Here is a 26,828-nt window from a genome sequence, read left to right as displayed (position 1 = left end):
CCTCCCCTTTTTTTTTTTTTTTTTCTTTTTTCTTCTCCTGAGTGTATCACATGCAACAACTTCAGTCCCGCCGCCCCCCCACCCCCACCCCTCCCCCCCGGCTTGGAAATGAAAAGGGGGAGGATGGAGGAACGGGGGGAGGGGAAGGGGGGTGGGGGATTATCTCAGTGCCAAAGCCCACTATTTCCGTCTGGCCGTGGAGATGAGGGAGGAGGAGAGTTACCACCGGCTCCTACGATCAAACCGGGCGTACATCCAGACGAGACACTGGATCGCCGATAGGCGCTTTGACTATAACGACAGAGATGCAAAATAGCTGATTGAGTAAACGCGATTTCACTTATCGTAGCAAACTCTGACAGTTTATTCGCTTATTAGTCTACCGCAGCTATCAACAGTCAGGCGAGAGCAACTGTTATTCTTCGACTATTAGTTGAATAGTTCCCAGCGATTATTGAGTCGTACTTAACCGTCCCTCATAGTTAGACAAGTGACATCCGTCAAGTGCATTGAGTTAACGTAATAAATGCAGATACTTCCACGCGAGGGAGAAGCGATGTCAGTCGTGGTCTCCGGCCTTCAAGTCCATCAGACTTCAGCTCAACATTTTAACCTTGACACCGCCATCAATCAAAACCCCCAAATGAGGAGATATCTTGTGGATTAGTGATGTTCATCCCCGTCGTAGTCTTCCAGAGACCTGGAATATCTAAACTAAGAGAGCGAAGCTGCACACTCACTAGGAAACATGAAGCCGTGTCTTCTTTTAATTCACCTTTACGACACTGCAGCTTGAAGAGTCGCCGATGTGTACGCATAGATTTGAATAGTTTAAAGCCTCCCGTGCAGTTCGTTTAATCAGTACTTCCTTTAATTCAGCTGTCGCAAAACAATCATAAAGATACAAACCACATCAGAGATCTCATCCCACCGAATCCTGTTTAACCTCTAATACCGCTTCGGCTTTAAGGAAAAACCGAGGTTGTCATTTTACAGGATGTTTAAACAATCCAAGTGAGTGCAGAGAGCCAGAAAACGCCCAGGTTACTTTAACTGCACGTGAAGCGCATCATACGAGACTTCTCTTCCCGACGTTTCCCAGCCCATCTGTGCCGAGCACCAGTGCAGGCCGCCCCAGAGACGCTCCCCTGTGGAACGTGTCACGCCTCCTGCTCTGCTTGCTTGCGCACTCATGAATGTTAACGCGTATGTAAATGTGATAATGTGCCATCGACTATTTTAAATTTGGATGACGCCTTTTGTGCCGAGCATAAAAGATCCGATTTTCCTCTGATTGAACGACGAGTCGCTTCGGGTTCTCTGATGATGTCGCTTCATGTCGCTGGTCATGTTAACTGCCCAGATCTTCTTTGTTTGTATTTCAAACTAAATTTCGTGTTATATCAATTGGATATAACGGTCATATAAGAGTGAAAAATGCAGTACAAGTTTTAGTTTGAGCGAGTGGTCTAAATCTAGAGCAATAGTAGAGCACGGGTCTCACTGATGTTACGTTTGATTTACACCGAACTGCTGGTATATCACGAGCCCTCCTACAAAATCTAAAACTACAAATTGCATGGCCCGTTAGGGCCTCTATAAATGACCCGTGTTTGCTGATCTGATGCATCTATCGGCAGGGAAATATTGTTTCTACTTTCCAAAACTGACATGACAACTATAATTTCATATAACTGTTTTTTTGTTTTTGTTTTTTGTAACCACCACCTGCTACACTCATGATTTAGTTAAAATGACTTGGTTATGGTTCAAAGAAACCAACGCCAACTGCTGGCAGGACTCCCAGCTAACAGGTTTTGCGATGCTATGAAAATAATACATTTATTTTCTATCCACATTTCTATCCATCTGTTTTTGGGCCTATTTTCAATTTGCATTTAAAAAAAAAACTCGAGTGGAAACAGCTGAAATTTAAGTCAAAATATTGCAAAAAATGTGCAAGACGTGCGACGAAGCAGGTTTGAATCTCAGACTGAGCTGAAATGAAACGGGTGCACAGGAACAAAGTAAATTAATAGTAGTCACCGAACGTAACTGCGGAGTACCGTCGCGCTTGACTGGATAATCCGTGAAACCAAGTGTTTGTCTCAATGCACGCAGCTTCTAATATTCACGTTAACAGCAGTTAAAAGATTCGCCCTAATATGTATTTACTTTTACCGATTTTCTCGCACAAGGTCATTTGTCAACGTCGGTTTTGGTTTCTGTCGACGCGAGTAAAACCACGTGGTTGAGGGCGAGGAAACGCGGTTATGAAACTGAGTTCAGCTGCCGGTGGGAAGCAGGACGTGAACGGCACCGTCGAGGTCGGAGGCTTTTCACGACACAACCGTCCAACCCACGACCCTTGTTGCCGAGGTGTCGACTGTTTACAACCGCACGTATTCCACACAGGTAATTTCTTCTTCGACACGTAAGATGGATTCGGAGCTGCCTAGAATTCCTTCTTCTGCCGGGAAACCGATCCCTCTGTTGGGAGCAGGGTAAAGGATTCAATAAAAACGTTAGTGGCTTTCCAACCACATGGTCTTCTGGGTGTTATTGCCCTCAGTCCCTGTCTCTCCACCTGTCCAATCTCAGAACTGTCTCGGTGCCAAGCTGGGCCAAGGTGCCACCTCAGCCTGACTCGGGGGGCGGGGCGGGGGGGGGGGACTTTGCAGTGCATGGCAGGCAGGGCTTCACAGCACATCGGGGGGCTAATTAGAAACAGTATGGCCGGGGGATAATGTATCCTGACCTGACAGGCCATGAAACACGGTCTGCCAGCCGTTTCTCTTGCCTTCCATCCCGAAGCTGCTCTGACACTTTCAATCTGACTTAAGTGGATCTTGGAGAGTTGCTGTGTGCATTCACGTGCCCCCCCTTCACACTCTGCTTTGCCCTTTTTTTTTTTTTTTTTTTTTTTTTTTACCTCCCTCTGCAAAAAAAAATAAATCTTAAGGAGCCTCCCAAAACATACAGCCACCGAGTCAAGGACGCACCGCTGCAGCTGGAGGGTTTTCTGTTTTTAGCGGTGTGAGCAGACCGGTGAAAGAAAAAGCACGTGTCGGCAGGCCTGTTCCCTCCGACACGTCTCCGTGCGCCCCGGCAAGCTGGGAATATCTCCCAAGATCTAACTGGCGAGGGAGGGAGGAGGTGAGGGAATTGTGGGAGGCGGGGTCGCCAGTCGTCTCCGGTCTTGACTGCGCGGAGGCCGAAGCTGGATGTAATTTACACTCGGCCCACCTCGGGGAGCAGCCGGGAGGAGAAGAAAACCATTACCTCCCTCCAGAAAGCCGCCCTTCCCGTGTGGCAGTGAGTGTCAGCTTTCATATAAAAATGGATCCATCGGCATTACAACACCCCACCTCCCTCCGCCGCTCCCTCCCCACTCTCTCATACCGAAGGTGTTTCGTAGATTAGAAAAAAAGACAAAAAATGATGACCAGAAAAATAAAAAGTGGGGCATGGGCGGACCGGATGGTCGCCGCTATTTCATGTCAAAACATTAAAAGTAGCTCGAGAGCTTTGTTGTGACAGAATGATTCCCGAGGCTGCACCTCTCTACTCAGATGGAGACAGACACTAAATGGCCGAAAGTCATTTTTCTCCCTTTTAGCTGGTAGCAGTCTCCAAAGAAACCGTGATTAACAAAAGGCTGAAATTCAGCACGGTCTGTTCTTTTGAGTGGAGCTGGCTAACGTTTTTCACCACTTTTATTTATTTTATTTTTTTGGAGTCTAAAAAAGTGATGTGTTTATACTGCATCATTAACAGATGACTAATATGTGATGTTTTATTGTGGCATTTTCATTTCAGTAAGTGCTCCATTAGTATGAAGTTGCTCTTCTACCTGTCATTGCTGCCAACCCTGAAAATAATTCACCATTCGAATCATTTCGAATTTCTGCTGGCACAATTTAAATCCTTAAGCCCAAGGCTGTTTGATTTGATGTGGAATTGACATTTTCTTTTTTTTTTTTTCTTTTTTTTACATCCACCTAGTCCAACTCTACCAAATTTAAAGCAACAGAAAGGAATCACATCGTAGCACTACGCTCGGAAACCATAAAAAAAATGTATCCGATCTGGTGTGCAGGGACTTCCAGGGTAGAAAAGGCATTAAATACATGCGGGTCTTAGGTTTGGGAGACGGTCAAAGCTTTAACATTTAACCGGCCAGCGGTTAAACATTTAAATACGCAAGAAAACAGAACACAGTTTAGTATTTCTACTTTCTCCTGAGAGCCGTATACTCTGAGAGAGCTCTGACAACCCATGTGATCAATATCCTGTAAGGTTCCTGACCTTCATGGGACGTGGGATCAATCCCTGAAGCCTTTACACTTTGCATTGAACCCCCCACCAGCCCTCCTGCACTTACACATTGGCATCGCTACTGTCTACACATTACAACTTAATTACACACTGCCGCTTATTGGTGCTCTCCTGCTAACTGCATTATTCTAATAAAAGAATCCACCCACTTCCTTTTCTGTCTTTTATTATAAAAAAAAAAAGTATTCGTTGAATGTCTCCTTGTTGCCCTACAGCGAGAGCTAATTATCGAGAGCGTCCTAGCACTAAATGATTTGGGATATGCTCCGTGGCGCATCCAGTTGGCTGTGATATTTGGGTTGTGGGCGTGTTACCGTCCTCAACATGAAGCCTTCGGGGACCGTACAGTTTGTAGATGCTATCGCTGGCTCTGTTTCAAAACCGGCTGAGGTCACACTTAAGGTCTCCAGTGTTTCCCCTATAGGTAGACAGTTTGGGGGGGCTGGATGGGGGCAATGCTGCCCGGTGCTGTATAGTGTCCTCAGATACAGGTAGGGTGCGTTTAAAAAAAAAAAAAGAAGCTGATCATCTGTTTTTTCTTGCAGCTTGAGCTCGAAGTTTTGTCCGATGAAAGCTTAATTTTAGTATTTTAGTTACTCGAGTAAAAAAAATGCACGCGCAACTCTCACACGCAGCTGAAATGAAGCGACTGCGCAGGAACTACATGAACAGAAAGTAGTTACTGAACGTAACTGCAGTTCTATGAGGGTTTTTTTTTTTTTCCAAAAAGTGTTGCATGGGTTGCTTTATATTTCAGTCTTGAAACAAACTGTTTGATATGAAGCTAACTAATACGGTATTGGCTTCACACGCTGGTGCATCAGGTTCTTTCAGTGTTTTCGTCTTCATCTATAGTGTAAAAAAAAAAAAAAAAAAAAAAAAAAAAAGTAGCAATGAGTGGAGCTGACCGTGCATAGTCTTTGTCAAAATGTTCGACCGACTACAAAACTTTGCGGACGTCGAGGCGGCCGGCTTCACGACAGCTCCCTGCTCGCTTCCTCGCACCACAGCTGTCTGGCCTGCGTCACCGTCATTACCAACAGGGACACTTTCTAGTGGGTAACCAACCCGCTGAATCTGCGTGTGCGGAGCCAGCTGGTGGGTGCTGAAATAAGAGATGATTAGGAATGAGAGATAACCGCAAATTAAGAGACCGAGTGTTGATTGAATGAGTAATTGGGTGAGCGAGTGAATCTCGACGCGTTTGACCGCCATTTTCGGGCTCCCGTCACTCCTCGTTTTTTCGCCTCGATCGTCGTTAAATATCCTCACAGACATATATATATATATATTTTAAAAAAAGATTAATCTGCGGCGTGTTAATATGTAAATGTTCTGAGATTTTAGCACTATACCTGTTGTTATTCTCAGCCCTTCAGCATTTTCCTGTTTAATCCTTGTTATTTAAATAAGCTGTTTGGTGACATGTGCTAAATGTCACAGAATTAAAGCATTTGCTTTGAGTAAATAAGATTCAAATAGCTCTCTCAGACACACACTCACTCACGCCCTCTCTCTTTTTCTTTCTTTCTCTCCTTTTTTTAATTTTTTTTATTACTTGAGTAGAGAAGCAACATCCCAGTAGAAAATATGTTCAACTGTCACAGGATTTAAAACCCCCGACAACATCTGTTATTCCCATCAACGCCCTGCATGTCATGTCACTGATTTCCCCCACCTGCTTACTCACGGCCCGGCGAGTCACCCTCGATAAGAGCATTAGCAAAGGCAATAATAATGTGTTATAACATCTGCTGTCAGGTTTAATATCTCCGGACGCGTGCGTCCTCAACAAAATGGCAACTCGGATAAAACAAAACACAAACTAATGCGTCCCGTTAATGCCGGTTTAGATAACGAGAACCTTAATGTGAATATAAATCACCCTGCACAAAGTATCCTGACAACACACACAGTTACTCCGTTAACAGTTTTTTGAAAACTCATCCTATACAAGAACCACTAAATGCTCATATAAAAGGGGATCATTTTAAATATCTAGTCACCATTATGTTATTGCTCTTTTGGTGTTTGCTTGGTAAAATCCAATAATGCCTTCGCAATGATCCTCCACCTGATAAAGCGAAAGAAACTATATATTACTTTTAATTGGATAATATACTTATTTGGTTTCTTGCCAAAAGTGAAAATATAGATACTACTGTCTTATTTCAGCAGTAAATATACAACTTCAGCCAGGAGAAGATTAGCATAGCTTAGCATAAAGAGCATCTAGAAAGAAGCAGACTCTGCCTAACCACTACTTACAAGCTCACTAAATGAACATGTTATATTTAATTGTATTGTTATTCCATACTGGTTTCGTCACTTCCTGGCAACTGATTTTGACACATAATGTCTTTTAAAATGGCAAACTTTGGTTTTCAGTTGAAGAAGAAGAAAAAATAGTTATAGTGTTAATTAGAAAGCTTTAGAGGTGCTTGTGAGAGTATTTTCTTCCCTTTACTCTTGTTTTCGGGCTTAATGTTAAGCTAACTGGCTGCAGGTATTTAAAGCGTATTTAAATTTCTTCTTTTATAGGTTTAAAGGACTTGCTGCAAACATGTGGTTTTAATTTTCTCTCCTTTGAGACAAGTAGGGAGAAGTTTGCCCTGAGAAGAAGGTTGGGGATAAATAATTTCATATTAATAAAAAAACTAAAGACTCAAGGGTGAAATAAGCCATAAAGGAGTGCTTCCGTCAGCCACTTAACCATCCAGCCCTCCTCTAAATGTGCCATTGCGCACTTCTAAAACTTCCAAAAGTTTAATCAGCTCAGTATTACTCTCATCGGGAGCGTGTCCGTAGAACACCGCGCTCTGTTCTGTTGTTCGATACGATAGGACTTCTTTCCTTTTTTTTTTTTTCCAGAGGGCAGATGCAGAGCCAGGTTGTGTTGAGTCAGGTTGTCTGGAGAGCCTGGAGACTTGGCCAGCAGAGGAAACTTCATCATTAAGGTAGAATGCAGCTGGGACGTGTTCACCTGACTACCTGAAACCAAAATATAACCCTACAATATCTCCTGAAAAAGGTCCTCACGAGCAGATTTGAAATCTGGAGCGTCATCGAAATCGCAGCTGTTGATAAAAACCCGAACGAATCAACATTTTAAATATGAGGTGGTGAGAGGGCTGCACTCTGCGTTTCCAGAAGCCTTTACTATGCTGTAACTGAGACGAGACAAACAGGCTCGGAGGGGGTGGCGGCTCGAGATTAGTTGATTATTGTCTCCTTGGATATTGATGTCCATTAGATAGGTATACGCAACCCAGATCCTCTCAATCCCTTCACGTGCACTCTGGCGTGCGCGTACGCACACACTGGCGGGCAACACTCGATCCCCTTCCTTTCCCACAGTGCTGAATCCAAGATTCCCAGCACTTAGCATTGATTATTAATGGAAGGTTTCAGAAGGGAAGGAGGGCAGGAACTGATCTTACCCTTTATGCACGCCGGCGTTAAGAGAAACCTATCTGAGGATCGAGGGCCAGACGCTTCCCAGAAACCTCCGCTGGCAGAGAGCGAGTGGCTCGCGTCATGTATTTCTGCTCAGCGTCGCGAGATACGAGGGTCACGGCCGTGTTTGAGGACAATGACTTTGCTTATTTTTGCTCTGAAGTATTGATATTGTGGCGAGAGAGTCGGTGAGGAAGCGGGGGGGGGGATGCACCTCGTTGTATCATATGAACTGGCGAGAGCTAAGAGTCCAGTGGGGGGAACGGATTGTTGGTTTTGTGTTGCAGTGAACGCTGGAAATAGGATTCGAGCCTCGTCATATTCTGTAATATTCATCGACAAAAAGTAAAAGCTCGCCAGAGACTTTGCCGGTGTCGCGAGCTGCACGGACAACAGAGAATGTTTGGTTTGCTTCGTGGCAAATTGGAAACACAGTCAAAATTCCTTCCAAGTGAACTTTTCTGTTGTTTCAGTTATATTATATCATTGTTAAGGGTGTAGCAGCGTTTCTCAATCATTTGTTGTCCGATATTTACCTCCGCCAAGCAGGTCAGATGTCAGTGCGGTTTACAGAAAAAGTGTTTGATCAATTTTCATCAAATTTGGTGGAAGACTGTAGCATAGGTCAAAGAAAGACCCTGTAAATTTTGAGGTGGTTCTGAATCACAGGGCAGACTTTATCTAACAGTATTAGTTTGTGTCCAAACTATTGACTAGTGAAACATCACACATAATTTCAGAAGTTTCAAAAGACCCCAAACAACTTACCAATTGTTGAGTACAAATGTTTAGGCAGCGTTTTGACATGCTCCCGATGGCATTGCATCCATTGCATTGCAATGCAGCAGGTTTAACGTTCACCATCTTTCAATTCCCATGCTAACATTTGGTAGGTATAGATTAAGTTGCATTTCCTGAAGGCTGCCTGCTGTCATGGTAATCTACCTAATAGTGTCACTTGGAACCCAAAAGTAGAAACCTTGCGCTTGTGTTAGAGATAAAGTCAGAGGATCACCTGAGGACATCAGGATTAATCCTTAGTTTGCCAAAAAGCTCAGCTCAGAAATGTTAAAAAGAAGGAACAAAAAGTGACACTGCTAGATATCGAATTCTGACAAAAAAGTCTAAATGTTTCTTTTGGGATGATAAACAAAACTTTTTGTAATAACCAACTTTTACTGACCCTCGCTGGGCTTGTTTGTTGGCAAATGTGAACCTCAAATAAATGAATATGAAACTTTTCCACTGTGGTTTTGTCCAGTTAAAATAAGCAGCAGGTGAGATCGCACCATTAAAAGAGAAGCTCAAACTGCTAAACATGATAAAAAAAGCAACAACAACTTTTGTTGGCTCACTCGGATCATTTGGAGTCGGGCCTCGAGGGAGGAACGCCGCTGATAACAACACCAGCCTTAAACGGGCACGTGATCAAGATCCAGTTGCTATTTACCAGTTTATCTCAAAAGGAGTCGTGAGCTGTGTTTCCCCCCCCCGGTGCATTTTTAGCTCATCTTCCTGCGCCCTCTTCGGTCCCCGTGGACCCAAATGTGCGTCAGCCAGTTGCTCAGCGTCCGTTCGGCCTGCTATCTTTTAATCAGCTCCCGTGCCTCCGCTCTTCATTCGTTCAAAAAAAACAAAACAACAAAAACAGCAGCGACACGTTGTTATTTCGATATTTACCTTAAACCTGCCCCCATTTGAGGTGAGTTTTCGTTTTTCCCCGGTTATGGTCTAGAAGCTCTTTTCCTTCCTTGCCAAGAGTACAAATGTGGATGAACAACTCAGCACTCTTCTGTTCATTGCCGGCTCTGCACCGCGTTCCCCTTCGTAGAGCTGAGTCAACCGGAGCGCTCTTTGTTCCAGTCAGAAGTTCCTCCGTTCGGTCGGCGGGCCGGCGACTGCGAGCAGATGAGGATGTGGGCCACCGTCTTCTCCCGTGGGGGTCCTCCGTGTCCCTCAACTATCTCCAACCTAGTGGGCGAAAATATCCACATGCCTGCGTCTTCGCTGCTCGCCTGAGGGAACGTATTAATGCCTCAGCTAATCCGATTAACATTAACAATCCCACAGGGGAAATCACTGCACATCTGCAACGGACAGATTATTACGTTGCCTCAGATGTTTGTTTGTTTCCTTTTTATTTTTTTGGTGTGTGTTTGTTTCTGGCTCTTTTTTTTTATGTCTTTGGAAGACCATCAGGGTTTTTTTGGCGACACGGACGGGCGCCGCTTCAGCGTGTTCCCGGGGCTTCGGAGCAAACATGGGTGGATGCCCTCTTCCTTGTCTCAAGGGCAAGCTTTCTGTGATGTTAGCAGGCTCAGATGTACTTTTTTTATTTTTATTTGAGTAATGCCAAGGATGGCTCGAAAATGTCACTGCACTTCACTGTCATATCTCGTTTGAACTGTGTTGACTAATGCAGTTCACAAATTTTCTCTGAGGTTTCAGGGGCGAATTTCTTGGAGAAAATGGCTCCACAAAGAGTTTTACCAGCATTCATGGTTGTCATAGTTGTAATATATGCAGTACTAACAGCAGTATCTGTTGCCTTAAAGGGAATACAGTAAAGATTTTAATAGTAGGAGCATGAATACAATTCATGCAAATAAAGAGAAATCTTCATCCGTTTCTTTTTTTGGACTTCACGTCTGAGATGTCACAGTACAGTGCTGCATTATGCAATCGTGTGTGCTTGCGAGGACATCAAAGCACTGGCTGGACCTAGGCGATGTGTCTGAGTGAGTTTAGCAGAGCAGCGGTGAGCGGCAGTACGTCATCACTCTGTCTGTTAACAGTAAGTTTGTGCGACAGATTTGTTTGGAGCTGTGTGTCGCTGCACGTTTGAGTTCAGAAAACGAACCGTGCAATGCAACTGTGCACCTTCATGCTTGACTTGATGAACTGCTGATTTATAATCCTCGGGTGTCCCGGATGGGTCTGATTCTGTTTACCTGGAATGACTGGAAGACTAAACCGATTTTGTCAAATCTACACAGTGAATTTCCTACTGGCCTAAATGTACTGTTTTTTTCAAGTTTCTTCATTTATAATAATCCAGACACAGACAAAAACTAAGGAAAGAAATATACTACCAATACTAATCATTGCATTTATCGGTGTTGAGATAAATAAGATGGTGTATGTTGATATAGATGGTGGATGATTTCTTCCAGCCCCATCGGATGGATAATAAGAACTGCAGTAAAGTGTAAGCTGTATTGTTTCCCTTAAAAATATTAAAACTGCAAACTTTTTTTTTTTGCAGTTTTGATGACAGGCACGCTCAGTTACTGGGTATCCACGGCACTTTTTGTCCTGCTGGCCTGGTACCCGAGGCTCCAAATTTGCTGCGTGAATGGGTCTACTGTCGCTCTGTTCGACATCGTTGGCAGTCGTTGCGTCCCACTGGGCGTAGAACTACTGGAGCAGCTTCTACCCAACCTACACCGACCACCAAATACCGTTTTCTGTGCGTCTCCGGCATTGTTGTAACTCCTCCGTCGTCTTCGTGTCAGACACATAAACTGGTCGCTGATTGGTCGGCCTCTTCAGAGCGGCTGAGCGAACCTCAATGTGAGCAAATAGTCGGCTGGACTGCAGCAGCCTGACAAGTAAACCAAACTCAAGCGGCCAGAAGCCCTGCTCAGAAATTTCAACCATTTTATGTGGTCGTCTTCGGGAGGGGTGGGGGGGGGGGGTGGGGGGGTTGAGCTGTTGTTTCTGGGATTGGGAAAAAAAATTTGGGCCAACAGAAAGGAAAAGATCTTAGAATTGTTAATATTATAGTTATTGATATTGCATATCAACAGGATCCATGTAAGCTGAGCAAACTCCATCTGGTGATAAAGACTGTTTGATGAAGTTGAAAGCCCCAAAAAGATATTTAGTTTGATAGGCAAACCGTTTTTGTTTTTTACCCCAAGGTCAAGAACATGTTTAAAAAATTCTGTTTGATTGGTAAAACTCGGCACGGAAAGTAAAAATGTTTATATAATCTGCGGGAGAAACTGCTTTCTAAGCAGGCTTCGAGGAAGAGCATAAAAATATACACGAGTAACGAAGCAGGTAATGAGGGATATAGGACGAAACAGTGTGAAGCCACTCAATGCGCTGGAAAGATGCTCAAAGATAACAGTTGGAAACGAGGCAAAATTTAAATAAGATCACTCCACTGTTTATAGAGCCGTCCGCCCACAGCACGACGAGGCAACACGCTTCCCACGACTTCGAATTTAATTTCCCGCGGACACAGGGCCCATTATCATTTAGATGGAAAAACACTCTCAGTCGGATGGCTCGCTCACTTTATGCTTCCTTTCGTTTCCTGTTTTTTCGCAAACCTTTCGTCATCTGAAGGCCTCTTCTGTCCTCTTCCAGGTCGGGATTCTCTACTTCCAGCCCAGCGTTTTCCGCTGCATCCTGCTGCGCTGGGTTCGACTGCTGGGCTTCGCTACCGTCTACGGGACGCTGACCCTCAAGCTGTACAGGTACTGCACCTCGCACGCTCCCCCGACATCGTTATCCATCCTGGGCGGGGGGGTGAGGGGGTGAGGGAGGAGAGGGGGGGGGCAGGGCTATTGAATTACATCGACCTCTCTAAGTGCAATTACGCTGCGTCTTGCGTCTTAATTCCCTGTAAATGCCGGAGCCTTATGAAGTGTCGAGGCAGCACTTTTGTTTTTGGTTCTCAGCTACTCCGTCGCTGCCGTACGTGTTTAGGAGTTGGATCCGCCGCTTCGTTAAGTGGAGGAGACTTAAAAGTAATTAAGAAAAACACGGGATACTTTGGTCCCCGGATGATCTACATGTGTAACGAATGATGGCGGGCCTGGAGGTAACGTGAGAGATGAATGTGCGAGGAAGAGAATTGACTGCCGCAGGATGCAGCGAGGTGGTGGTGGGGGTTATCCAGCAGTGAATAGCTGTTAATGGGATGGGGGGTGGGGGGGGTGGGGGGCTGATGTATTTAAAGTGATGCTCTTCAAATTGTTCATCTGTGGGCCTTTTTTCTGTCGGGCGAATCTGTCAAAATGCCCTAATGGAGATACTGATTAAGAGGATGTGGCGAATGGCGAACGGCAACCGAGTAATGCCTTCGAGGCTCACGTTAACATATTACACAGATCAATTTTTGATAGGGGGGGGGAGGCGGCTCATTAGTGGAGAGCGCAGTGGACACTTCATCAATGTGCGTGAAGGGCAGAGCCTAATAATAGCGATGCCCTGGTCATTTGTTTGAGCAGTTTAATTCCTGTTACACAGAAAAATGTCACGTGACCTGGACTTCCGGGCCCACTGTGTAAAAAACACAGGAGCTAACAGGGTGAAAGTCGATCCAAGTAGGATATGTACACGTTTATCAAAGACTTTTCCAAGACCTCAAAACTAAATGACGTAATTGGTCGTCCGTTTTACCGTTTCATTCCGTACGAGGGACAGTTATGTTTATGAAGCGTTTTCCAGATGTAATGATAATAATAACAATAAATAACGATCAACTTTGTTTGTGCAGCACCATTTCATTCAAGAAAATGCAGCTCACAGTGCTTTACGGCAAGAAATATTAAACGCAGTGTTTCACACGAGAACAGATATAAAGGAACATTTGGAAACTGTAGAAAAGAAATATAATCCACGAGAACAGATAAAATACATAAAACCATAACACAATCAGAGTCAAAATATAGAAATACAGTTACAGGGTTCGAGGTACGGGAACGGAAATTCTGTGAAATGGAAAGAGAAACACTCTTAAGGCAGGCTGAAGGGAAATTGTGTTGAATAAAGAATTAAATCATAAATCTCTTATCGGTGATGATCTGCAGCGGTGACGTTTATTTTTTTTCTCGCCGCAGGGTGCTGAAGGTGTTCCTGTCCCGCACCGCCCAGAGGATCCCCTACATGACCAGCTGGCGAGTGTTGCGTCTGCTGGGCATCATCCTGCTCATCGTCTGCTGGTTCCTGGTGGCGTGGACATCTGCCGTCTGTCAGAACCCGGACAGGAAGTTGGCGCTCATCGACGTGGGCTACACGCCCGACGGGCTGCAGTTCAGCATGTGCCTCCTGGATCGCTGGGACTACATGATGGCTGTCGGTAAGCTCACCCCCCCTCCCCTCTCCCCCATTCCCTCCACCCCCCTCCCTCCCCCCACGCCGCCCTCTGCCTCCGCAAAGGGAGCCGCGAATACGTTTCGAGCACTCGGCGTGCCTGCGAACGAACGGTGAGGAAAAAAAAAAAAACACCAAAAAAAAACCAAGGGTTAGTTAATGGATTCGTGGCATAAAATCAAGAAGTGATTTGTCAGGCGTGATGCAACCGGCAGATGAAAAGGGGAGCGAGACAGACGAGGGACGAAGATTTGAGTGATGAGTAAGACGGGTTTGCCTCCGTGTACATTTTTGGGCCGTTGCCCTCAAGTTTTCCCGAAAGAAGACATTATTTCCTCTTTCGCTGGTTGCTGCTTCGCTTTTTTTTTGGGACGTTTTCTTTCCTTCCCGTGTCGCACGTGTAGGAGAGGGCAGACGAAGGCAGACGAGGAATCAAAGGATGCTCGGAGGGGGGGAAAGCGGCATCTCGCGTCGAGCAAATCTGCATGCTGGTTTTATGTCTGCTGACTCAGGCTTCATGAGAGAGAGAGAGACGCAGCCCTTTTTATGACTTCTAGGAAAACAGACGGACTCCCAGCAGAGCCGACTGACTTTCATTCTGGTTATCAGGAGGTAAAAATAGGATGTGTGGACATACAGGTCATAATTTAGACACAAAGATCCAATAAATCTTTCAAATAAAAAACACAGTCTGCTTTGCTTCTTTTTTATATATATATATATATATATATATATATATATATCACCCACCCAGCAAATAAAAAATTAACTGTACGTATGCACAGTGAAACTGCGCTTTCAGCAGTGCAACCATGTGCTCATTTCATCCCAAACGGTGCGTTTGATTTCATCGTATTTCACTTTGTTGCTGATCCAGCGGAATTTTTACCCAAGCTGCTGGACCGTCGCGTGACTTTTAGTTTGTCGCTGTAAAAACCTCCATTTCAAAGAATCCCGATGAACTTCTAACAATATTTTGTCTCTTTTTTTTTAAATTTGTTTTATTATGGTGCCTGTTGTGAAGGTTTGCAGTAACTCATGACATAATGGATAACAAATGAATTCACTAATGCTCTCTGAATCAGTCCATAAACCATTAAGAAAGCTTTTCGATTTTCCCTTTTTCTTTTTCAAGCTACAGACACATAAGAGAGTTCATTTCTGTTTCAAACTGGCTGATATATAGAAACGCGAGGTTTTGAGATCTGATTATAGAAACGGCCTGACACAGATTTCTACTGATGCGCGCTGACTGCTGTTCCTGTCGCGAGGACGATGTGATTCAGCCGCGCCGCTCGCGCGGGCGACAGCAGGCCTGTTTGCTGCCGCCGAGCCGGGTACCGTGGAAACGGCCACGGAGGTGCATTTATTGTCCTGAGAATTACAACCCCGGCTGTTATACACGATGTTGTCGAGCGGTGCGTTCTCCCGTGGCTGCACGAGGGCGCTGAACTGTGCGGCGGCTGCCCGGTGGCACAGAAATGACTCCTCGGCCTGTGGAGCCGCAGAAATGACCCGTCGGGCCCGTGAGTGCGTTCACCATTTCCGTCTCGTTCCCAGCCGAGTTCCTCTTCCTGCTGTGGGCGGTGTACCTGGTTTACGCCGTGAGGAACGTGCCGTCGGCCTACCACGAGCCTCGCTACATGGCCATCGCCGTTCACAACGAGCTCGTCCTGACGGCGATATTCTACGTCATCAGGTAACGCCTCCCCCGCTCCCGCTCGTCAGCCTTCCTCGGTGTGTGTGTGTGTGTGTGTGTGTGTGTGTGTGTGTGTGTGTGTGTGTGTGAATTAAAAATGACGGTTTATCATTCATTCACGATGTGAAGAACCGAGCGGCTTCGAGGCCTTTTTTTTTTTTTACAGCTCAGAAAAATCACTGCAGTTGAAATGATCACGACTAAAAAGGTTGTGACCCACCGGTCTCGCTGCTTCCATTTTGTCTGTATTTTGAGATGGATGCGTCGCCGCTGAGATTTCTGGAGATCAACGGAGTTTTGTTTGTGGCGCTCACATTAAAAAGTTACATTGGAAATGACATAAAATTCATCTCAGTACTGACGTCAGCTGCACTGACTGGATGTTGTCGGTGTTTTTTTTTTTCCGTTATTCCAGGACGCAGTCTTCACTCAAGTGTCCTTCACTGTCACAGTCGCCGATTACCCTCCTTATTTCATACAATGGCTCAGTAAAGGTTTAAAACAGATTGCCTTTAAATTGGTTCAAATTCAAGTCCGTGTTTTACGAACAAAGACAACAAAAACAAAAAAACTGAAGCGCTTTGTTTGTTGGATTGTAACGGTGAAAACAGTTTGCGGCACTTCCACAAACAGTGTCCAGGTTTATTCTGGAAGATCCACAGACGGTTTATCATCTTTCTGTGCTGCGAGCACCATAAATTAGATTCCATTGATCTTCATTGTGTTACAGTCGAGGCAGAAATCTCAGAGACAGGTATTTCCAGAGCTCTGCAGAAATAAATAAATACATTAAAAAAAAAAAAAACATCTATATGGCTGTATGCTTTTTGTTTGACCTGACCTTTCAGGAAATGTTTAAATATAATTTCATGGCACCATCCATTTGGCGCTCCGAGGAGAAAAAAAAAAGACAAACAAATACCTTGTATTTGGAGTGCAGATTCACAGAATGTCCACCATTTAGTTTCATGCTGATTTCTCTCTCCGTTGTCATTTTTTAAAGCCTATTGTCTCCTTTCTTTCACACGTAGGCCCGAAAGCACGAAGCTCAACCGCTCCGTTCACGTGGGAGTCGTTATTTTGTTGGTTTTTTTCTTTTATTTGACGTGAAATCGCCCCCCCCCCCCCTCGGGTCTGCATGTCATATAGCTGCACCGTGCAGTTTTCTAAATGAGATGTTTCAGCCATTCCTAGCTGGAGTCCCCCTAATTGAGAGCTCAGCTCCATCACATTATTTACTAATGAACCATGTCAGAATGATTTATGTTTTTTTTTTCTCCCCAAGTCAGAATAAATAGCTGGAATTATTGGCAGCCATATTCTAGTTAGAAATTAACATCCATTTCCAATAAATAGTGTATCATTGATAGTTTCTTGGAAGAAAAAGTGATTTTTTTTTTTTTTTTTTTTTTTTTTTTTTTTTTAATGCTTTCTGAACATCTGGCTTCTTTCGATTGCTCTGCCAACTCCTTTAATGGGCCTCTTAAGCCTTGTTTGTGAGGCTTTTCTCTGCAAAAAATGGCCAGACGAGACCCCCCCCCCCCCTCTAATAAATTGGACAATTACCTGGCGTGGCGGTTTGATTCTGACCGGCTGCCGCTTGGGGCCTCGCGTTTGTGTACGCTGGGGCTTGTTAGAGAGGCATCCAGCGTTCCTATTGTGTTGCTCGCAGAAAATCCTATTTGATCCCACGTTGACCAGTTAGGAAGCGAACTTCCAACGTTGGCTAGGATCATCATCGGGTCCAGGTGCGAGCAAAAAAAAAAAAAAAAATGCAGGGAGGGGGCATGCCAAGGTTATTAAATCCTCATCTGCACAGAAAACTCCTCACAAAACATGAAAGAGGGAAGACTTCAAAGCTTTGGGACATTTCATATGCTGGACCTTTGCCTTCATTGGTGCCTCTGAGCTATCACCACACTAACCGTTTCGTTAATTAGCCATTTGCCAGCTTCAACGACGTAATGAGGCTGCGAGATGACATTTGCTTGGATAGAGGCTGTCCAGCGGTTGAATTAGCATCTGATAGGGACATGCCTTCATGTCCTCGGCGCGCGCAAGGTCTCACTGCGCTGAAAGCCTGCTGGTTCATTTAAAAAAAAGGCTGAAGCTACTCCTTCGCACCACTATTGTTTCTGCCAGTAATTATCTAATTTTCCACCAACTGCCCAGGATGTATTAATAGACTCAAGTCTATTGGCCAGATCAGGGTCACCCCCCCCACACACTTTTTTTTTTTATTTTATTTTTTTTTATTGCAAATTCAATTGAAAGAATGAGGAAAATATTGTGTCCTTGCTGGCAAAAAGGATCACCCGAGTGGAACGGTGTGTATATATACGAGGCGGTGGGATCGACGACGAGACAGACGAGTGTATAAATCTGCTTTGGTCGCTGGTCTCCGTCTCTCCGTCTGCACCGAAGAGGTTTTAGTGCAGACGGAGCCGTGTGTGTGTGTGTGTGTGCGCGTGTGTGTGTGTGTGTGTGTGTGTGTGTGTGTGTGTGTGCGTGTGTGCGTGCGCGTGTGTGTGCGCGCGCGTATGAATATCACAACATGATCATTTAGTCACACTTCACTGCAGTTACCGAATGTACATTTTTGAATGTGATAATCAGGTATCACAAGATGTTAAAGATGTGTTTAAATACTTTCTCGCCGTGCGGCTCGACAAACGACGCCGCATAAAATTACAGATATTCCACAGTGCGGCGATGCAGTCACGCTTTCTGCCGCCAGGAAAATATTTTCCATTAACGTCAGCCCGACATCTGGATGTCGGCGGGGCTCTTGTGTTTTGTTCTCTGTGGATTCAGGCTCTTCTTTTCTCTTTCCCGCTTCGTTTTTCTTTATCTCCCCTTTGTGTCTTTTCACAGGTTCACTCTCGCTCCCGAGCTCCATCCGGACTGGATGCTGTTGCTGTTCTTCACCCACACGCACCTCACCGTAACTGTAACGTTGGGTCTGCTCCTCATTCCCAAGGTAAACGTCGTAATTCTTGCGTTACAGGTTGCTAAAAAAAATTAAGAATAAGTACTCCGCTGGAGTTTAAAAATGAAAAATTTGGTTTTATTTGTCAATTTTCAGACAAATCTTTTATCCAATATATGGATCTTAAAGCTTTATTTGTGCTCTATAAATACTTAATACTGAAAATAGCCTGTCACAAATTCACTATTTGATATTTACCTCTTTTTGAATAATGTTAGTCCCACCTCGGGTATTCAGTTGTTTAAGAAATGCATATATCCTTTAAAAAAAAGAAAATCAAAGCTTCAGTGTATATTTGTGAGTTTTTTTTAAGCAGTCAAATAGCACAGACAGATCGGGGAAGTTAGAGAGAAACATTGACACAACTTATAAGATATTTGATGAAGATTATAATCTTGTTGTTATTATTTATATCATGTTACTATATTGGGAGATGTAGTCACTGAGAGCTGTACTACAATAAACTTGAGAAATTCCATTGCTAGGAAAGTTTTTTTGCCCTTCTATCAGTTCCTGTTCGCCGGCACCCACATGAGAGACGACATCGCCTCCGAGGCCTACGAGGACGAGCTGGACATGGGTCGGTCTGGGTCGTACCTCAACAGCAGCATCACATCGGCGTGGAGCGAACACAGCCTGGACCCCGAGGATATCCGGGTGAGCAGTGTTTTCCACGCACCTCTCTGCCTCTTTTTTTTTTTTTTTTTTTTTTTTGCATAACCTGGTGACACCTTCTGAATTCCCCAAACATACTGAGCCATGGCAGTTTTTTATTTCAGACACCAGACGAAATGGGCCATATCAGTTCTATTAATGGCTGTGGCGTAAGGTCTTGCGACAATCTTTGGGAAAAACGTACCAACGTGAGCAGAGATTTCTGTTTGTCTGTTAGAGCTGAAGAAGTCTCTACCAAAAGATTTGGGTACCTCGTGGCTATTGTCTAGAGGAAAGAGGGTTTTATGAAGACACTTGCTTCATTGTCTCAGATGGATACAACTAATTCAGGACCTGAGCTTAGAGGCTGTTTCAGCCCTAACACTAAAGCACACTCCGTTTCCTTAGTTGATGCTGTCCAAGACTGTCCTGTCTTTGCTTTGTTTTCAGCACGCATGTGATCTTCCGTAGTGCAACAGCTGTTCGTAGTCACGTGTCATGAAGTCGTACTGCATGTTCTCTGTGCAGTAGAACGTCTGCTTTTCTTTTCGTAACACTGCGTTGATCGCAAAGTTCCTTTTCTTTGAAGCAGTTTGCTGTCACTAACAAGACTTATCACTTTGCATCTTGTGCTTTTCATTCATGTGTAGGAAGAGCTGAAGAAACTGTACTCCCAGCTGGAGATTTACAAGAGGAAGAAGATGCTGGCGAATAACCCCCATCTGCAGAAAAAGCGCAGCTCTAAGAAAGGGCTGGGGCGCTCGCTGATGAGGCGCATCACGGAGATCCCCGAGTCCGTGCATCGGCAGTGCAGCCGCGAGGACAAGGAGGCGGGAGAGCACGGGAGCAATCGTAACAGCATCTGCATGTTGAGGAAGATCCCCTTAGAGCCAACTCACACAGTAAAACCAGCAAAGGAGGAGACGCTGAAGAACAAGGTTTTCTCCTTGAAGAAGTCCCACAGCAGCTATGACCACGTCCGTGACCAGAGTGAAGACTCCAACAGCTCGGCGACAGACAAGATGGAGGTGATCTCAGCTGAAGGGTCCCTCCTGGATACACTGATGGGCAAGAAACTGGTCAAGAAGAAGTCCAGTGATAATATAAGCGTCCCCAGTGAATCCACAGAATCAGTTCCTTTGGTCTGCAAGTCGGCAAGTGCCCACAACCTCACGGCAGACAAGAAACCGATTCATCCTCGGGCCTCCATGCTGCAGAAGTCCCTCAGCGTCATCGCCAGTGCCAAAGAGAAGACTTTGGGCTTGGCGGGAAAGACCCAGAGCACGGAGGACAGCAATAAGAAGAGTCAGCCAAAGAGCAAAGACACAAAGGCGAATGCAGACCTGGAGAACGATTGCCAACCCAAGATGATCATCAGCCAGTCGGTCGAGTACAAACAAAGCACGACCAAAGGCCGGATCATGAAACAGCCGGTGAGTGGCAGCCAGCCAACAATCTGCTCCGATCCAGTCAAAGGAAAAGATCTCTACGATCTCTCAGAGGTGTGTCCCTGGGAAGTGGAAGATCTCCCAACTCCGTCTGAAAACAAGATCCAAAAGCACGTATCCATAGCGCCAAACGAAACGACAACAGTCCACGGAGGAAGCACCAAAGGAGGCAAATCTCAGCAGCAGAAGCAGAAGGCTTCGGATCAGTCTCCATCCGGTGGCCGGCACTCAAAGGAGCTTCAGAAGACGATGGCTGTTCAAGCTGAGATATGTCCGTGGGAGGAGGTAGGTGAGAGTCAAGCCAGTCAAGGTGAAGGGTCAAAGCAACAAACATCCAGTCAGTCTAAGGCCCAGCAGCATCACTCTGCAGTAGAAAGCTCCAAAACACAGCAGGCAGATGTTTGTCCCTGGGACTTTGAAGAGGCACAAGAGACGACAGAGTCGGCTCGCTCCACAGATGTGACAAAGCAGAAAAAGGGCACTTCCCCCGTGGATGGGAGAGGAAGAAGCACCCTTTCAGATGCGCCCAAAGTAGGAGCGTCACTCCAGCCACCAACATCCAAAGTTGATGTGTGTCCCTGGGACTACGAGAGCACCGCAGTGTCTCCGAACTCCGAGACGTCACCTAGTCCCTCGCCAGCGTCCAAAACCAAGGAGTCCCCCACGAAAAAGAAAGGAACGCCTCCCGCAAGAACAGTTGAAAAGGAGAAATCGAAAGACGATGAGAAAAGTAGAACGAAAGCTAAGGACAAGAGTAAATCTTCGGAGGAACACGCGAGTCAGCAAAAACTGACAGAGGTTTGCCCGTGGGATGTGGAGGGTCAGCAGGAGGTGCCGCCGGTAGAAAAAAGGAAAAGCGCTAACGTTGGGGCGGCCAAAGCAAAGCCGGCTGAAGTGTGCCCGTGGGATTTTGAGGATACGTCGGATAAAAAAGCTGCAGACAAAAGTGCTCCTGTAGTGAAACAGAGCAACCCGAATTCTAAAGGTGAGCCTGTAAGCGCTGCTAAAAAGGCAGACGTTTGTCCCTGGGACTTCGAGGATAGCACATCGAGCAAGAAGGCATGACACTCAACCTTAATGGACCACTGAAATTATAGTTATTGATGTATACTTTTTTTTCACTCTGAGATCGTTCAATATTACCTTTTACTATTAGTATGGTGACTTGGAAGCAAAGTTGATCCACAAGTTGCCTTCCTTTCCGAGGTTTTTGTTCCTGTTTTACCTATTTTTGAAATAAGTAAAATGTAAAAAATAAAATAAAAAAAAAAACGAAGTCATGATGAGCATTCCAGATTATTACAGGAAAATCCTGAAGATTAATCGTCGTCTAATTATGCAACTTTTGATTCAGCCTTCTCACTTCACGAGCAATGTTGAACATCTGCGTTCATCGGGTTCTGTATTGCGTCAATTGTGTTCGTCGTCAGTTCTCTGACTCTTTGGATGCAACGCGACACGACGTCGAGAAAAATACCGGCGCATTTGAATACGGAAGTATGAAATTATGGTTGGAGTATGAAACAGCAAAAGTGAAAGCCAAAGAATAAGGCAACATTCGCAAAAACAGAGGGATGTCGGTCTTGAGGCTGTAAACTTTCATTTATTAGTTTGTGTCCTTGGCACAGAGGGAAGAAAATCAGTCTGTAGCACTTTAGCCAACTCCATAAATGACCCAACTGAGGACAGACTCTGTCCTTCTTGTACACGTTGTCCTCTTTATTTTCAACTCCATGGCATGATATCACACAGGATACCACACTCCAACCAAACTCAGACCTTTTTTTTTTCTTTTTTTTTTTTTTTTTACTTCCGCCTAGATCTATTTAATTGTAGTTCTCGGCAGATTAAAACGCTTCCAAGTCTGCGGAGATGTACTGTATGTGCCTAACTTAAATAGCGTTGTCTTGTATCGGTCTGAAGGGAAAGCGAGTGGCTTCTTCTTTCGGCATTTCGTGATGGTGAATTGTTACAAACGGCATGCGGAGCCGGGTGTCGAGAGTCGTTGGACCCCACCGGTTTGTCAACTGAAGCATGTTGACAGGTGTATAAATGTGCTTTTAAGTTTAATACCAGAGACGCTCACGCCCCCCCGTGCGTTTGTGTTTCCAAAAGCCCGACAGGGTGGCGAAGACGACACGAGAGCCGCGTCAGCATTGAACGCGAATATGTTCACGAGTGTAACAAAAGTAGGAAAAGGAAATATGACGAAGGGGGAAATACATTTTTGCACCAGCTTTGTTTATGAGTCCAGCATGGATATTTTGTGTTGCACTAAGTGTGTGTGTGTGTGTGTGTGTGTGTGTGTGTGTGTGTGTGTGTCTTCGGACACGGTATCATCAATTTAAAGGATAAATGTGATGCAGTAACAAAACAAAAAAAAACAACAACAACAAAAAACGTACGAACAAGTCCTGCCTTCCTGTTTACAGTCCCACTGCCTCAATAAATGCGACAAAAAAAAAAAAAAAAAAAAAATATATATATATATATATATGTATATGTATATCGAGCAGGTTAATAATTCTATTTAATAACAACTAAAACAATAATTGGGTTTTATTCCATAGTTGTGACCATCAGACTCTGGACACGCAGGTTTTGAACAAACCTCCAGGTGGGTTACTCGGGGGAAGTCGGGTCGAACCATTTACACACAGTGATCTCAGAAGTGAATGGTTCGGCCGGTGTTTAGGATTTAGGAGGATGCATTGGCAGAAACAGAATACAATTATGTTTTCATGCATGTAAAATCACCTCGAACTAAGAGTTGTTGTTTTTGGTGACGTTAGAACGAGCCATTCATATCTACGTAGGGGGCGGGGCCTCTTGCCACCAGGTTGCACCGCATGGATTCTCTTCCGTGATTGGAAGAGGAGGAGTTGCAGCTGCAGCTGCGTCGTCCATTTTTAAACATTAAAAAGTTGCTTCTCTCTGCGCCCGCCCGTCTCCCTCCGACACGCCGACCCTTTCACGGCGAGAGTTCGCCCAAAACAAAAGCAGCAGTAGCGTGACGTCGGCAGTCCGTCGTAAAGTCAGCTGGTTTGTTTCCAACCTGTGCGATCGCGTGACCGGTCGTGTTTCGATGTCGCCTTGTTCTCAGATCTTTGCGTTTACTTTTGCGGTGACTCTTTTTAATCGTAGTTAGTCAACGGCGGTTTATAGCTGCAAAAATGAAACCCAATTATTTATTGACCAAGTCTTATCTTTTGGTATTTTGAAATAACAATCACGACTTGTCCATTTTATGGTCTTCGATGTGTTGAACTATCAAAGGTTGGGCTCTCTACTGCTGCCGTCATTTTTTTTTTTTTTTCCTTCGGGACTCTGTACTAAAAGTTCTTCCCAGTTTAATTCAAAGTAGGCTGAAGCCCAATCGATTCGTCAAGATGATCCTTTCACGAGTCGGTTTTCTTGTTGTGGTCGTCGGTTAATATTCTGACTTAACCTTTTGAAGGCTTTGAGTTGTTCTGTGTTTTGTATCAAAATATCCATCTTGCACTATCCGTCCTGGACTTAAAAGTTAAAGACAAAAAAGACAAAAAAAGAGACTCACCCACTTATATTTAAACTAGTAACTGTTGAACACCTTAAACAATATGTGAGGAAACCTGTATCAATATTGCATCTGCAGTGCTTTATGGTATCTCGTGAGAATTCCTGAATGTCGTCACTGATTGTAACTCTCTGTAATCGATGTAATCAAATTCCTCATGGCAAAATATCCGAGCTCCGTAGGGGTCCTTTACTAATCGTGATTGAAACCAGTGCTTGTCGGTGACATTTTTTTCTTCCTCCTTTGATTGAACACAATTTCAGCCTCAAATGAAAACAACCCAAACAAACACCTGTGTCTGATTTCATTTTTTTTTTTTTTCAAACTATTTTCTTGTCTTTTCGTTCCACGCTCCCGCACGGTTCCGCGCGATCTTCTATTTGTCCTCCCAACCTGCCGAGAAATTAGCTCCGCTCGTCTGAAATATTTAAGACGTGGAGTGTTTGCCTTGCGGTGTTCAGATTTGTCGTCACCTCTGCTTTTCGTGAGCTCCTTTAGAAATCGGTCAGAGGAGCTGACTGATTGTAATTCTTCGTTGGATCTATGTGATCATTTGTGAGCCAGATGTTGGGCGTCATCCATCATCTGCATCTGGGATGCAGGGTCTTATTATACGGGGAATCCTGACTCCCCCCACCCCCCCACACCACCTCCCTTTTGGTATATGAGAACGGCGACATTTCAAAGGCCCCCCCCCCCCTTTCTATTTTAAAACTGACTTTAGTGTCCGGAGTCACTGCCGCATCAGATTTTACTGCCCTGGCTGATGAATCACACGCTGCCTCTCGTCCTTGTAGGAAACCTATTTTGAAAAACAAGGATATGTTTGTTTCATTCGTTTTGAAAGTGGAAATGTTTCTCACCCAGGCTCAAAGATTTTATTTTATTTTTTTTTTGGGGGGGGGGGGGGTAAATTTGAAGTCATTTGTTAAAAAAAAAGAAGAAGAAATATTTTATGGCATTTTCAAGCAAAGAAGGTATTTTTCTGGTGTCAAAAAGACATTTTTTTATTCATTTTAAACTTTTAAAAACACTCGGCCCATTTCCGGATTTAAAGAAATATTTCAAACGAACATCGCATCAGCGCAACAGCTCGCCATTAAACGAACAGTGAATCTACTGTCGCCGTTTCATGTCAGATAACGCGCTTGCTTGTAGGATCTCCCAGTTCAGTCAGTCCACAGCTCGTCCGTGTATTAAAATCGTGTGACACATAACCGTCTTGTTTCTCTGGAGATGATCATTGTAATTTATCCCGACCATCCAAAGAATCGGTGGAAGTTTAAACCTCAAGCAAAAAAAAAATCGAGACCGTTGTTTCGCGTACCATCTTTGACATCTAGATAGAAAAAAACAAAAAACGTGTCCCCGTGACTTCCTGTCCACCAAAATCGCGTCTTCACCATCGGTGCGTTTCATTTTTTTCAACCCTCGTCTCTTGTGACCGAACCGAGCCACGCCGTGGCAAAATACCACTAATATCGCTACTACTACTACTATTCAATGCTGTAACGTCGTAAATCTTGCTCTTGTGGCTTCTGCATGAATTCAAGAAATTAGTAGGACCGATGTTTCACTGCCCTTGATAGAACAAAAAAGAAAAAAAAATGGATCTTTTAATGGACTGTTACGAGTTGTATAGTGAGTGCTACTGTCCCTAACCCACTGTATTATGTGCTTGTTATAACTATTGCTCTATGACAAGCTTATAGCATCAATATATGGGAATATTTGGTAGATTTATATTGTGTTATATTGTGATAGCATGTACATAAAAGATACCTCCTCTGCAATAAATATTTATATGAAAACCAACCGCGTTCACTGTTTGTTTTTTTTTTGCTCCGACTGAAAGACGTCGCCTCCTGGAAACGAAGACCCCGCAAGTGGTTTGTTGTTTTTTTGTTGCTCCGCTTCAACCACGATCCCGCGGGAAGGCGATGCGAGACGCTCCCGTGATGCATTTTGTGCCGTCTCAGGTTTATTTCCCTTTTTTCTGCTCGTGCAGACGCGCAGCCGGGAGCGAACCCGCCGGCCTCCGCCGGCCTCGTGCGTCACCGCCACTTTGGAACACGCGCCGTCTTGGCGACCGTCCTGAAACGCTTTCACGGCGACGCTGCGGTGTTTTGGGCCGAGATCGATGGACGCTCCGCAGGAAGCCGGAGGTAGAAGACGGTATCAAATGCTGACTCCGGACCCCTGCGGGGGGGAAAAAAAAAACAACCAAAAAACTCCAAGCGCCGTTAAATCTCCGATTCCAAAATAATCATCGGCCAAGGTGAAATTATGTCTTTCCTGAGCCAGAGGGAAGATTGTTACCTGCGCTATTAATACCACTTCGGCCCCCATAAGTCCCGCACGGCGAGCGTTCACGCGATAAAACGTCACCGACGCGTCTCTGAACGCGGAGGCGGAGATGCAGCCGAACAGCAGCGCAGAAAAGGGTAAAGCCAACGTATTAGCATCGATCCCTGTTTACGGAGCACTTTCCGAGCCTTTCTAATAAATAGAAGATCGATACCGCTGCAGCGAACTAAAATAGAGAAACGTTAGAGCGGAAAACAGTTTACCCGCGATGGA

The 26,828-nt window shown here is 44.8% G+C and overlaps 1 protein-coding gene across 2 annotated transcripts in view; it reads left to right on the top strand.

The window, feature by feature from the left end:
- gpr158a (G protein-coupled receptor 158a) overlaps positions 1–23,142 on the top strand; it is a 61,750-nt gene extending 38,608 nt beyond the window's left edge. The window contains exons 6-12 of one of the 2 annotated variants that reach the window (XM_069159727.1): positions 12,172–12,281; positions 13,650–13,888; positions 15,463–15,601; positions 18,476–18,581; positions 19,101–19,247; positions 19,370–19,453; positions 19,895–23,142. In XM_069159727.1, coding sequence (XP_069015828.1) covers positions 12,172–12,281; positions 13,650–13,888; positions 15,463–15,601; positions 18,476–18,581; positions 19,101–19,247; positions 19,370–19,453; positions 19,895–21,757 — 2,688 coding nt within the window. In that variant the 3' untranslated portion in view covers positions 21,758–23,142. The remainder of the gene's footprint in view (positions 1–12,171; positions 12,282–13,649; positions 13,889–15,462; positions 15,602–18,475; positions 18,582–19,100; positions 19,248–19,369; positions 19,454–19,894) is intronic. The other variant, XM_069159728.1, reaches the window with a different exon arrangement.
- Positions 23,143–26,828: the final 3,686 nt, after the last annotated feature.

The sequence above is a fragment of the Embiotoca jacksoni genome, unplaced genomic scaffold (assembly GCF_022577435.1).
Source record: "Embiotoca jacksoni isolate LCO1_2020_lvr unplaced genomic scaffold, fEmbJac1.0.p SCAF_25, whole genome shotgun sequence".
Taxonomy (NCBI): domain Eukaryota; kingdom Metazoa; phylum Chordata; class Actinopteri; family Embiotocidae; genus Embiotoca; species Embiotoca jacksoni.
Note: the sequence above shows the minus strand (reverse complement) of the source record. Positions and strands in the feature narration are given on the sequence as shown.